A 10,630-nucleotide genomic window follows, 5' to 3' on the forward strand; every position below is an offset into this window, starting at 1 on the left:
ATAATTACGTACACATTCTTGATGTCTGCTAATTTGACGAATTAATACGTGAAATTCTTAGTGACTCAATAGTCTCAATAATGGGTAGTTTTATTAATTATCGGTTGAAATCATTAAAGTAGCCAGAATTTTAAATTCTCTCTCTTTTCTCTCTTTTTGTAGTGGTGCTCTCTTTCACATCGAGAGGATATGTTAGATCTGGGATTGACGGCAACGGCGCTGGGTTTTGCTATCGAGAATGACGAGCGGCAGAAGGATAAGGTGGTGAGTGGAGAAGAGAAGACCCGCTTCATTGCCGGATGAATCTGATGCAAACAGTGCACGGGCTTCACTCAACTTCCCCAACTTGCACTGCCCACTAATTAGCATGTTATATGGGTAAACTGTTGGTTCTATTCCTGCACCGAGCATTTTGCCAAGAACGGAAACGGCTTCGTCTACTTTTCTTCTTTTGCAGAACGAATGAATGATGATGTTATAACTTACATCGTTTACGAGCAACCCCTTTTTTTCCATCTTCAAGAAAAGCAAATCCGCTTCTTCTAACTTGCCATCTTTACACAAGGAGTGAATCATAGCATTACAAACATATATATTCGGCATTGCCCCAAGTTTCCCGACTTTATCAATCAAATCATAAGCCTCACCAACCTCCCCTTTCTTTCTAATTCCATCTACAACACTCGATAAAGCCTCCTCACTTGGAACAATCCCGTAACCCACCATATCATTCACCAAGTCTCGCGCAAGTCCAAACTCATCCACTCTACACAAACCGAGGACCAAAGTGCAATATGTCACGACATCAGCTTTCAAAGACTTAAACCCTAATGTTTTCTTGATCTCAACGGCCTCCCACACTCTCCCACTCTTACATAGCCCATGAATCAACACATTATACGCAACCACATTCAATTTGCAATCTCCATTCTTCTCAACCGAGCTAATGATTTCCTTTGCTCTATCATAATCTTTCAATTCACACAAGCTCCTAATCACAGCGGTGTACACATAAACATCCGGTCTTAGCCCGTCGTTTCCCACGAACATCTGTAAGATCCCAGCTATTTTTGGGTATTTTTATGGTTTAATTATAATATAAAAGTAGAAATTAAATTGATAATTGAGATAGAAATTGGGGGAAGAAATTAGAGAGGAAGAAAACTTGGGGAAGAAGAAGAATACAGAGATAAGAGAGAGATTCTGAAAATTGGCTTAATGCCTTTCATTCAACTCGTCCAACCCTTATAACAAAAATCTCAAAAAATAATTAAAATCTGAAAATAACAATTAAGATATTTAATTAATTTCTTCCAATCTTCAATTTCACTTGGGCCCGGCTCATTAATAAATTTCGGCCCACTTGCATTCGGCCCAGCTGCAAAACTCAATCCCACTTCACTTCCAAAATTATTGCCGTTCTTCAACTCACCACCGTCGCCACCGTTGTTGCCGCCTCCGTCACCGTCGTGGGTCATGACATTACCCCCCGCTGAAGACGATCCTTGTCCCCAAGGATCATAACCTAGGAAACAAATCAACAATGCACAGTGATCGGCCCATCTAGCAAAAGTGGGACCGGAATTTTTCGACTGACTCAGAAGTTGAGTGACATCCGCATTACATCGTTTTATCATGTGTTTGTCCATAATTTTGAGAGGATAAATTTGTAAGTGATGATCTTCATCCTTACCAATGACTTCGTAGATACCAAAATGTCGATCGTAAAACTCCTGATTCCTGCAAAGTGCTTCGATGTTCTGTTGAAATGGTGAAAGTATATGGTAAACTTCCTTACCCACCTCAAAAACTCGATATGCTTTCTTCTTTACTGCAAACCACTCCATAAACATTGGAGCTCGATGTGTATTCTCTTGAATTACTTCAAGTGCCGATGTTCTGTCCTTGATAAATGACCATGCTTCTTCGTTAGTACTGCCCAAATAAGGGCCTAAGGATAGGAGTGCTAAAGTGTACCCGTAAAGCGCTTCTCCCAAGCTCGGTATGAGTTGAATTTCCACCCACCTATCTGGAGATGATTCATAACGGACCATACTCGGTACAAATTCGGACCGGACCTGTTGAACTCTAACTTGATCCCCATAGATTGTCTTCAATAATTTTCCCGAATTTTCCCAACCTAAATCTGCCAAGGAATTAGGTAAGTGATTCGGTAAATTACGCAGTGTCTTCACAACCCCATAGAATGTGCCCATTGCAAAACCGCAATTGCTCGATTCCGCTTTTCTAACACATAAGAAAATTAGAGAACTCAAGAACACGGATTTCACCCCTGCCAACACTAAGCAATAACGCGGTGGAGGTTCAGGTGATGGACGAGGTCTTTTCGGTAAGACCATCAACGTAGCACGCTTCAACACCTTGAACCCGGAACAAGCCTGCAATAAAATTACTGAAGCAACATTGACAGTTGCAGATCTGAAATCCTCTTCGATGCGATCATTTCGCATTTTTAATACCTCAGGCACAAACCGAACTGAAACTAAAACACCTTCGAGTAATTCTACTTTCCAACCGTGAGAATCACATAGCACTTCGACTGAGCAACCCTTCGTTGTACCATTTCCAACCGCAATTTTCATAAATCCCTTTTCAGCTTCACTTACTATTAGTCCCTTCTCCATCTCTGCTTTATCACTCACAAAACTATTCATGAAATAAGTTTCATCACAAACACTAGCATTTAACAGTAGCAAATGAGGCTTTATTTCCTCAAACTCATCTATGTGTTGCACAAGTGAGTATTCTGTGTTGAGGTGGTTGGTTTCAACAAGAATCTTCTTGCGCTCGATTAGATTTTCAAATCTAGCCAACACAAGATTCACAAAAGAATCCCAAGTTAAACCTCTACCCTTTTCTAATATATGCCCATACCAAGTGGCAGCCCTTCCTACAAAATGACATGATGCCAAATAATTTTTTTGTTGGTCTGACATTTTAGGAATCAGCCGAAAGTAGCCTGTCCAATTTAACAACCAACCCCTAGGATTTGTTCCATCAAACGTGGAAAACTCATTTCTAGAGCTAGGTTTAGAATCGACCTTGAATGGTTCAGAATTACTACATGCTTCAAGTACCGACAAATTGAAGTCATAGTAAGTCCCTTCTTCATTAGCTTTGTCCACCTTCCCATCAATAAGCATCTTCCTCGGCAGTTGGACAATACTCTTCAATTGATAGGGAGGCGGTTCAGGTGACGGACGAAATATTTTTGGCAAGATAATCAATGTAACATGCCTCCATATATTTGATCCGAAGTATACTATCCGGCCGGTTACAAACTTCCTCTTGGGCCTTTCAACAAATACCTTCGATCTAGGTACTTGAACTACATTTTCTTCACAGGATAGCTCAAGTAGTTTGAAGGTTTCATATGGCACATTGAAGTTCCTCATGAAATTCCCAGACCTTTCAGAAGTTATATCTGAATCATCAACCTCTTTTATAACAGGAAACTCCACTATATTTTCAATCCCATGCTCCCCAGACAACGACTCATCAAACAACAATACTTCCCGATTTTCAGTAATATCTTCACTATCAACCGACTCCATCATGTAGACCTCATCTTCAATCATATCTTCTTCTTTAGCTAATTCTACCATATGAGTTTCTATTTCCTTTTCCACTTCTACTCTTTCAGACAATTCATCAAACACAATCAACTCTTCCATTTTAGGGGATTCATTTTTTTGACTTGATATAAACCCTTCAGTGTCGTTTAGAATTAGAGGTTCAGAGGAGTTTCTTACCGAATCTTCAGGGAGAGGGTAATACAGCTCAAACTTCTCTACCAATTTAGCCATTTGAATATGCAGCTCTTCACAAGTTTTCTGAAATTTCTTTTGATTTTCTGCCATTTGTTTCGTCATAGATTCAATATAATCTTTATGTGCCTCAACTGTCACTCTCGCAGCCATGCTCCCAGGTTTGAAAATCAAAACCTGGCTCTGATACCAAATGTAAGATCCCAGCTATTTTTGGGTATTTTTATGGTTTAATTATAATATAAAAGTAGAAATTAAATTGATAATTGAGATAGAAATTGGGGGAAGAAATTAGAGAGGAAGAAAACTTGGGGAAGAAGAAGAATACAGAGATAAGAGAGAGATTCTGAAAATTGGCTTAATGCCTTTCATTCAACTCGTCCAACCCTTATAACAAAAATCTCAAAAAATAATTAAAATCTGAAAATAACAATTAAGATATTTAATTAATTTCTTCCAATCTTCAATTTCACTTGGGCCCGGCTCATTAATAAATTTCGGCCCACTTGCATTCGGCCCAGCTGCAAAACTCAATCCCACTTCACTTCCAAAATTATTGCCGTTCTTCAACTCACCACCGTCGCCACCGTTGTTGCCGCCTCCGTCACCGTCGTGGGTCATGACAACATCTCGTCGAACAAGACGAGCACCATATCGGATCTCCTTATTCGGATCAACCCATTCAAAACTGCGCTCACAGTCCTCACTTCAGGAAACAAACCACATTCCTTCATTGACTTCACAACGACAACCGAATCCAGAACCTTTCGACTCTGGACATAGCTCTGAATCAGTAAATCGAAAGCGTAGGCCGAATAAAAATCGAATCTTTTATAGCAATCAAACAAAGTCCGAAACACAACAGCACTTCGGTGGTTCTGTTCCCTATCCAGTAGGGTTTGTAAGAGCGACGACGCCGGCCAGTAGAGCCTGGACTGGACTAAGGAGTGGGCCAGCAAGCAAAACGACGCCGTGGAGTGGCGGAAGTTTTTGTGGAGGCCGAGGAAATTGAAGAAGCGGAGAGCTAACCTCGAGTCGTGGAGGTTATGGAGGATGAAACCCTCGATGTGGAGGGGGGTGAGGCGGGCGGAAATGGTGGGGTTGTCGAGGGCAATTGTCCAGCTCTGCTTGCTCCGTGCGACGTCGTTTAGCATTGCTATGAAATTTTCGTCATCGTCTTTTGGGCAGCGGCGGTGGGCGGCGGCGGAGAAGGGGATTCGGGCTCGAATGGGCGGCCTCATTTCTCGGAGGGATTTTCAGGCGCCCATTGGAGTTGAAGTCTACTTTTGTGATTGGATTCAAAGAAATAAATTGTGAAATGAGAAATGAGTAAATTTCAATTAGCAAATGCTCCCTAGCTAATTATGTTTTTTCTTTTTTTTTTTCTTTTTTTTTTTTGCAATTCCATAATTTATTTGTATTTTATTTTTATAAGTATTGTGTATTACCCTTATTTTATAATTTATAAAATATTATATAATTGGTTTGATTATATCAAAAAAATTATCTAAATATTCTATAATTATTTTGTATTTTCTTCAACAACTTTAGTTTTTAGGTATTTTAATTGGATTTTAGTTACTTTTCAATTTAGAAAAAAAATATATCATACATGATAAAGTAATTAAGAAAATAGAAAGAAAACAAAATGTATATTAACATTTCTTATAAATCCAAAACAAAATAAATACTAGATTTTCTTTCACAATCCTCAAAAATCCAATTACCGAGTCTATAAACATAATTTATCGTGGACCGAAATAGGCTGAGTGAGTTACATTAAGCGTTAGTACTCTGACACCTAAATTAGAACACCCATAAAAATATACTCAGAAAGAAGAGGGAGAATGTTCATGTTAATGATCTTTCATTTTGAGGATTATGAACCCTTTATTTATAAAAGCCTTACGAGTGCCATAGTTTGACCTAATTTAATTAACTGAGTCATTTCAAATTCAATATATTTCTCCAAACCTTAGTGCCTAAGTCACGAGGTGGCACTAATTACCCTCAGCTCGTACCTCGTCATCTCGCCGGCCACTCTCAGCTCGTCATCTCATCAGCTACTCTCAACACATGTACCTTGTCAACTCCTCATCTCATCAGCTACGATCAACTCGTTAACTCTTCAACAGTCTCAATTAGTCTAATGACAACGTGTTCTACTTATTGAGCGTTACATTTGCGGGACTACATGTTTCAATGTTTTGGTCCGACTTTATCAAAATACAAATAAGTAGGAAAATGAGCCCGAATTCCCATGCAATCTTATCTTCTCATTTCAGCACGAGCCAACTATCGGGCCTTGGTTCCTTATGTCGTGCTAAATCAGGCCGGATGATAACAATGCAAGTAACTCCAACCTTTTTCTAACATAATTAACTCCATTTTTTTTTAATTTATTAAAATAGAGAGTTTATGTGTGGTGAATTTATGATTTTAAATTAAAATAATGATAGTAAAATAACAAAGGTGGTGAAAATAGTAAAACTCTTTCTTTAACGCCACGTCATCAAAAGGACCTATATCCATTTTGCTGACTCATCAAAACCACAATAAATTACAAATACATAAATGGAAAACCAGATTTCATCTCTGTCGGTAACAAGCAATCTCCGTTCACACCCCCATTTTTACAATCTTCACGCAGTAAAAGATCTCCACTCTCCTCAGAAAAATTGACATATATTTCTGTATCTATACTATACGTACGCCTCCGCAGTAGAAATATACAGGACCGTTTTTTTTTTTTTTCGTTCGAAATGATTCACATTTGATCAGAATGCCATCGTCGTCAACGGCTCGCGGCTCGGCTTATCTCACGGCGCTCGCCGTCGAGATTGAGAAGAAGCTCCGCCGTGTATGTAATTTTCTCAATCTGTATCGATTTTATGGGGTTTCTGCCTGTTTATGTGATGATTCCTTTTTTTTCCTCCTTAATTTTAACCTTTAATTCAAATAAAATTACTTTCCTATTTGGTACTTTAATTTAATTTTTTAGTGATTGATTGATATTTGATATTAATTTTGGCTGTTTATTCTTCAGGCGTTGGCTTCTCCTTCGCAGAGGCGAAATTTGTTGCAGGAGTTGTTTGCGGACGTAGCTTTGGAAGTAGATGACCGTGCGAAAGGTAAAATCACAGGAATTATTTTGGTGCACGTTTTTCTCGTTTTTTAGCGCTTAATTGATAAGTTCATAGATACTGCATGCCGTTACTGAATTTAATTTGAATTCGAAGCAAAACTGTTAAGGAGAGGTTCGATTTGTTACATACATATAGAAGCAGCCGGCAATCAGTTTCGATACATATTAATATCTTGGTAATTTTCTTTGGCATGTTTAACTAAAACTACTTGAGCCTGCAAATAATTGTTGTGATGTTACTGGTTCCAGGTTCCTGCAATAGAATTTAAGACGCTGTTTCTGTAACTCGATTATTGTCCGTTTGGTTTCGAATAACCTCTTTCAACCTATTCGATGAGTTCTGTTTGCAGTGTATCTTTTCTATTGATATCGTATTTGAAGGTAAGATTAGAAAGTCCCCACAATACTTTCTGTGGTACTAGAGGTTCTAACGTTTGAAGGTACTTCTCTGGTTTTCAAAAAGCAGATATTATTTTTGGCGAGGAAGGTTCAATTTCCGTGGCGGACGATAGGTATGGTGGCCCTATATGCTTTTACGATGTTCTTGCCGATTATTTTGTTAGCATGCCCCAAAATGAGAAGTCAATCCTCGATCTGATTGTACAACATTGGAGCCAGTCGTTTGCATCGAATATTTTCTCTCTTTTGTTCCACAAGTGGGTATGTCGTTACTCTATTGTGGAAGTTTCCTTCATTTCAGTGACAATTGAAAATTTTCATTACATCTCACCAATTTTCTAACTTGCACTTTCACGCTGCAGTTGTTCGAGGTTCAGCTTGATAATCCTGAGGTCCTACTCCGGTATTCTTCTGCTCTTGTCCAAGGTTCCACAAACGTCTTCTGGTAAGAAGATTTTACCTGTTGCTTAGCATACTAAGTGTCTTTCGCATGCTATAGTGTGATTTAAGTCAAGCATGTTCTTTAATTTTCTCAGTCAGGTAAAGCTAGTAGCAGTTTGATAACCGTTGTCAATGGCGCAGCTTTCTTTGAAAATCTAAATTGTGATTTTTGCAATGTGGTAGGTAGTACGATATAAGATATGAGTGAGTTTTCCTAGAAAGAAGTAGAAGAAATATGTTCCTGGTTTACTTCTATTAAGAAACATGCCTCTCCGACTAGCTACTTTCCGCTTTCCGTGTTTGCATGATCTATATCTCTTTCTTTTTACTTCCTCGAAACTCCTAAATTTTTTGATTACATCCGATGATATATACCTTTTCTGTTTGAGAATGTTATCCCTCTCCCAACACACACACACGACACACACACAAATCACTTCCTTCGACCTAAAGAGAGCAAAATATCCTTTCCTTTTCTTTTACGCCTTAGAAATTTGATTGAGGCAGTTGTCTTATATCTAATATGCATGAATCCAGGATAGATATCCAAACAAATGCAAGGCGTTTCCAAAGTCTATTTCAGGTGAGATGTTTTTCATAATATAAATTCTTAAAATTCCTCGTTAGGTATGCACTTTAGGACATCACCTTTGTCAATGGTTATAGTATCTCCTAGAGGAAGTTGCTCTATATTCTGACAGATTAAAGAAGATCCCGTTACAGGTCTCGAGCATTTTATATTGTTCATCGTTATCAGATTCTTATGTTTTTTTCATGAAATCATATTTAGCTGTAACTTGATTTTCTGGTCGTTTATTAGGCTCAGAGAGACCTGTTTCTTCTTCTCTCAAGGTTCATGTTCTTTTACAACTCAGGTTGATTAATCTTTCAACATATATATTTGCTTACCACAACAGCCCAATTGTATGTTCCGTTTTCCTCAATACTTGAAAACTTATCTTAAATGTGAATCTTTACAGTTGACAAGCTTGAAAGCTTTTTGAAGCAGTTTCCTGATTTTCCAAACGCTTTCTTGATCGGTGGTCCCTCAGACATATTTGTAACAGAATTGGCTGATCAGGTAACAAACTATGTATACTTTTGAAGTTTTATTCCCAAGCAGGGAGACTTAGTCGACTACTCTTTGTTCTAAATTGATATCTTTGCTGTCAGCTTCAAAAACTAAAGGTGGAGCCAGTTCTTCTGCATTATCTCTCTGAGCTTAAAGTTCTCCAAGGTAAGGACTGCTAATTTGTAATCGTGAGCGGCATGTTTAACGAATTGATTTGTTTCTTTTTCCTTTTCTTTTTGTATCGAATAAAGTAGTAACATCACTTTTGGTAATACTTTTATTTTATTTCTTTTCGACAGGTCTAGAACTTAGAATGACAACTAGTACAAGACTGAAAACATGTCTGTACAGCTTCACATCGCCCGGTGGTCCAATGTATCCAACGAGAGCTGTTCGTCATGCAGCATGGGATGCCTTGGATTGTCTTTTTCCCGTGAGTGATTATTGCACGTAATAAAGTATAATCTATCAAGTATAATTATTCTTGTGCCGAAATTAAGTGTCAAATATAACTCGAAATACTGTTTTACAGGTTGGGAGGTACCCTCGGCATCTTATAAGTCTCTTCTTCCGATTGCTATATCCATGGTACTGGCCCTCGTCTTGTTGGAACTTTGTAATTTCTTGTTTACAAGCTGTTTTATATTCTCTGTTGAGGTTGGTTTTTTCTAGCTGGGAAAATCTGAGAAAACCGAGACACTAGTAGGTAGAATTAGATGCTTGCATAATGTTTTAAGCTTATCGAGGTAAGTTTGCGCTCAATCTGCTCGCTGGGTTAAAAAAAAATGTGTATTATGTAATGATCTTTTCGTGTAATAATAAACTTGAAACTTGGACACTGGATTCGAACTTTGATATTAAGTATTCCGCTCGGTGCCTGTTTTTCGTTAGTAAATACTAAATGGCTTAGCTAGTCTTTGATGAATTATTTATATTTATGAAATACAGATTTCTACAGATTAGTAAGTTGCTTATGATTTTTATAGGGTGTGTTTGGATAATAAAATAAGTAGTCTAATTTACGAAAAAAAATTGGAATATTTGTGCAGCATCTACTGGTCTACTATTTGTTGAGCGTGGAGTCTCATCAACCATGCAGCTACACCTAATAAATTAATACTTGATTTTGTGTCTGAATTTTCTTCAGCTAAGGGTAAATTTAATTTAATATCTTCCAGTCAGAATTACTAAAGGTTAATATTGAAAAAATAGTGCATTACTTTGATGAAAGTACATGAACTCAAAGAGAACAACACATCGGTCTCGACTCTCGAGTAATGTTTACATATATCTTAAGGCCTCGTCTAGTTGGTGAAATTAGTCATGATTAAATAAATAATTGAACTTTCTTTGAAGTTTGATATTTCAATAACTTGCGGATTAACCCTTAAATATTATGTAATCGTACTATAAGACAATTGGATTTATTAAATTATTTATTTTTATGTTAGTTAATCTTAGAAAAACTCAATAAAGATTTTTTTGGGAGGATTATATTACACTTTTGGACCGTCATGTTGATCCGATCCAGCTTTTTGTGTCCGTTGTTCCAAAGTTCACCTCAAAGGTTCAATTTTAAATACATTCGGTCATCGCCGTTATATATTTATTAGTAAGTAACGAAAAATACTATTTTGGGGCCAAAATTAAATTTAAAATTATTTTGTGACTGAAAAATAATTAAAAATTTAAATTATACTGCTTATAATTAATTTTTTTAATAATATTAAGCATAGATGATCATGATATTTGTGTAGTCAATTTATTGTTTTATAATTAAAAATT

The 10,630-nt window shown here is 37.3% G+C and overlaps 3 protein-coding genes across 3 annotated transcripts; 1 reads left to right on the forward strand and 2 right to left on the reverse strand.

The window, feature by feature from the left end:
- Positions 1-72: 72 nt before the first annotated feature.
- Positions 73-5,119, reverse strand: LOC105960723 (uncharacterized). Its single transcript, XM_088820241.1, has 3 exons — positions 4,416-5,119; positions 3,330-3,969; positions 73-1,050 (listed from the first exon to the last, which is right to left on the reverse strand). Exons 1-3 carry the CDS (start codon positions 5,027-5,029, stop codon positions 193-195), a joined length of 2,112 nt encoding a protein of 703 aa, XP_088676367.1. The 5' UTR covers positions 5,030-5,119; the 3' UTR covers positions 73-192.
- LOC105966735 (uncharacterized) lies at positions 1,202-3,183 on the reverse strand. The gene is made up of 2 exons (XM_088820860.1): positions 1,694-3,183; positions 1,202-1,525 (listed from the first exon to the last, which is right to left on the reverse strand). Exons 1-2 carry the CDS (start codon positions 3,162-3,164, stop codon positions 1,260-1,262), a joined length of 1,737 nt encoding a protein of 578 aa, XP_088676986.1. The 5' UTR covers positions 3,165-3,183; the 3' UTR covers positions 1,202-1,259.
- Positions 5,120-6,345: 1,226 nt separating the features above from the next.
- Positions 6,346-9,688, forward strand: LOC105972722 (uncharacterized). The gene is made up of 11 exons (XM_012997702.2): positions 6,346-6,648; positions 6,835-6,919; positions 7,400-7,593; positions 7,695-7,777; positions 8,311-8,356; positions 8,440-8,496; positions 8,594-8,648; positions 8,754-8,854; positions 8,947-9,010; positions 9,145-9,278; positions 9,378-9,688. Exons 1-11 carry the CDS (start codon positions 6,571-6,573, stop codon positions 9,546-9,548), a joined length of 1,068 nt encoding a protein of 355 aa, XP_012853156.2. The 5' UTR covers positions 6,346-6,570; the 3' UTR covers positions 9,549-9,688.
- Positions 9,689-10,630: the final 942 nt, after the last annotated feature.

Source organism: Erythranthe guttata, chromosome 7, assembly GCF_056151865.1.
Source record: "Erythranthe guttata isolate IM_541 chromosome 7, IM_541, whole genome shotgun sequence".
Classification (NCBI taxonomy): Eukaryota; Viridiplantae; Streptophyta; class Magnoliopsida; order Lamiales; family Phrymaceae; genus Erythranthe; species Erythranthe guttata.

Coding starts and splice junctions, on each gene's coding strand:
- LOC105972722 (XM_012997702.2), top strand. CDS start 6,571: ATGCCATCGTCGTCAACGGCTCGCGGCTCGGCTTATCTCACGGCGCTC. Junction 8,357..8,439: donor GTTTCCAAAGTCTATTTCAG/GTGAGATGTTTT, acceptor CAATGGTTATAG/TATCTCCTAGAGGAAGTTGC. Junction 8,855..8,946: donor TAACAGAATTGGCTGATCAG/GTAACAAACTAT, acceptor CTTTGCTGTCAG/CTTCAAAAACTAAAGGTGGA.
- LOC105960723 (XM_088820241.1), bottom strand. CDS start 5,029: ATGAGGCCGCCCATTCGAGCCCGAATCCCCTTCTCCGCCGCCGCCCAC. Junction 3,970..4,415: donor CTCGTCTTGTTCGACGAGAT/GTTGTCATGACC, acceptor TTGGTATCAGAG/CCAGGTTTTGATTTTCAAAC. Junction 1,051..3,329: donor TTCAAGTACCTAGATCGAAG/GTATTTGTTGAA, acceptor GGGATCTTACAG/ATGTTCGTGGGAAACGACGG.
- LOC105966735 (XM_088820860.1), bottom strand. CDS start 3,164: ATGCTTATTGATGGGAAGGTGGACAAAGCTAATGAAGAAGGGACTTAC. Junction 1,526..1,693: donor TGGTATCTACGAAGTCATTG/GTAAGGATGAAG, acceptor TTTGTTTCCTAG/GTTATGATCCTTGGGGACAA.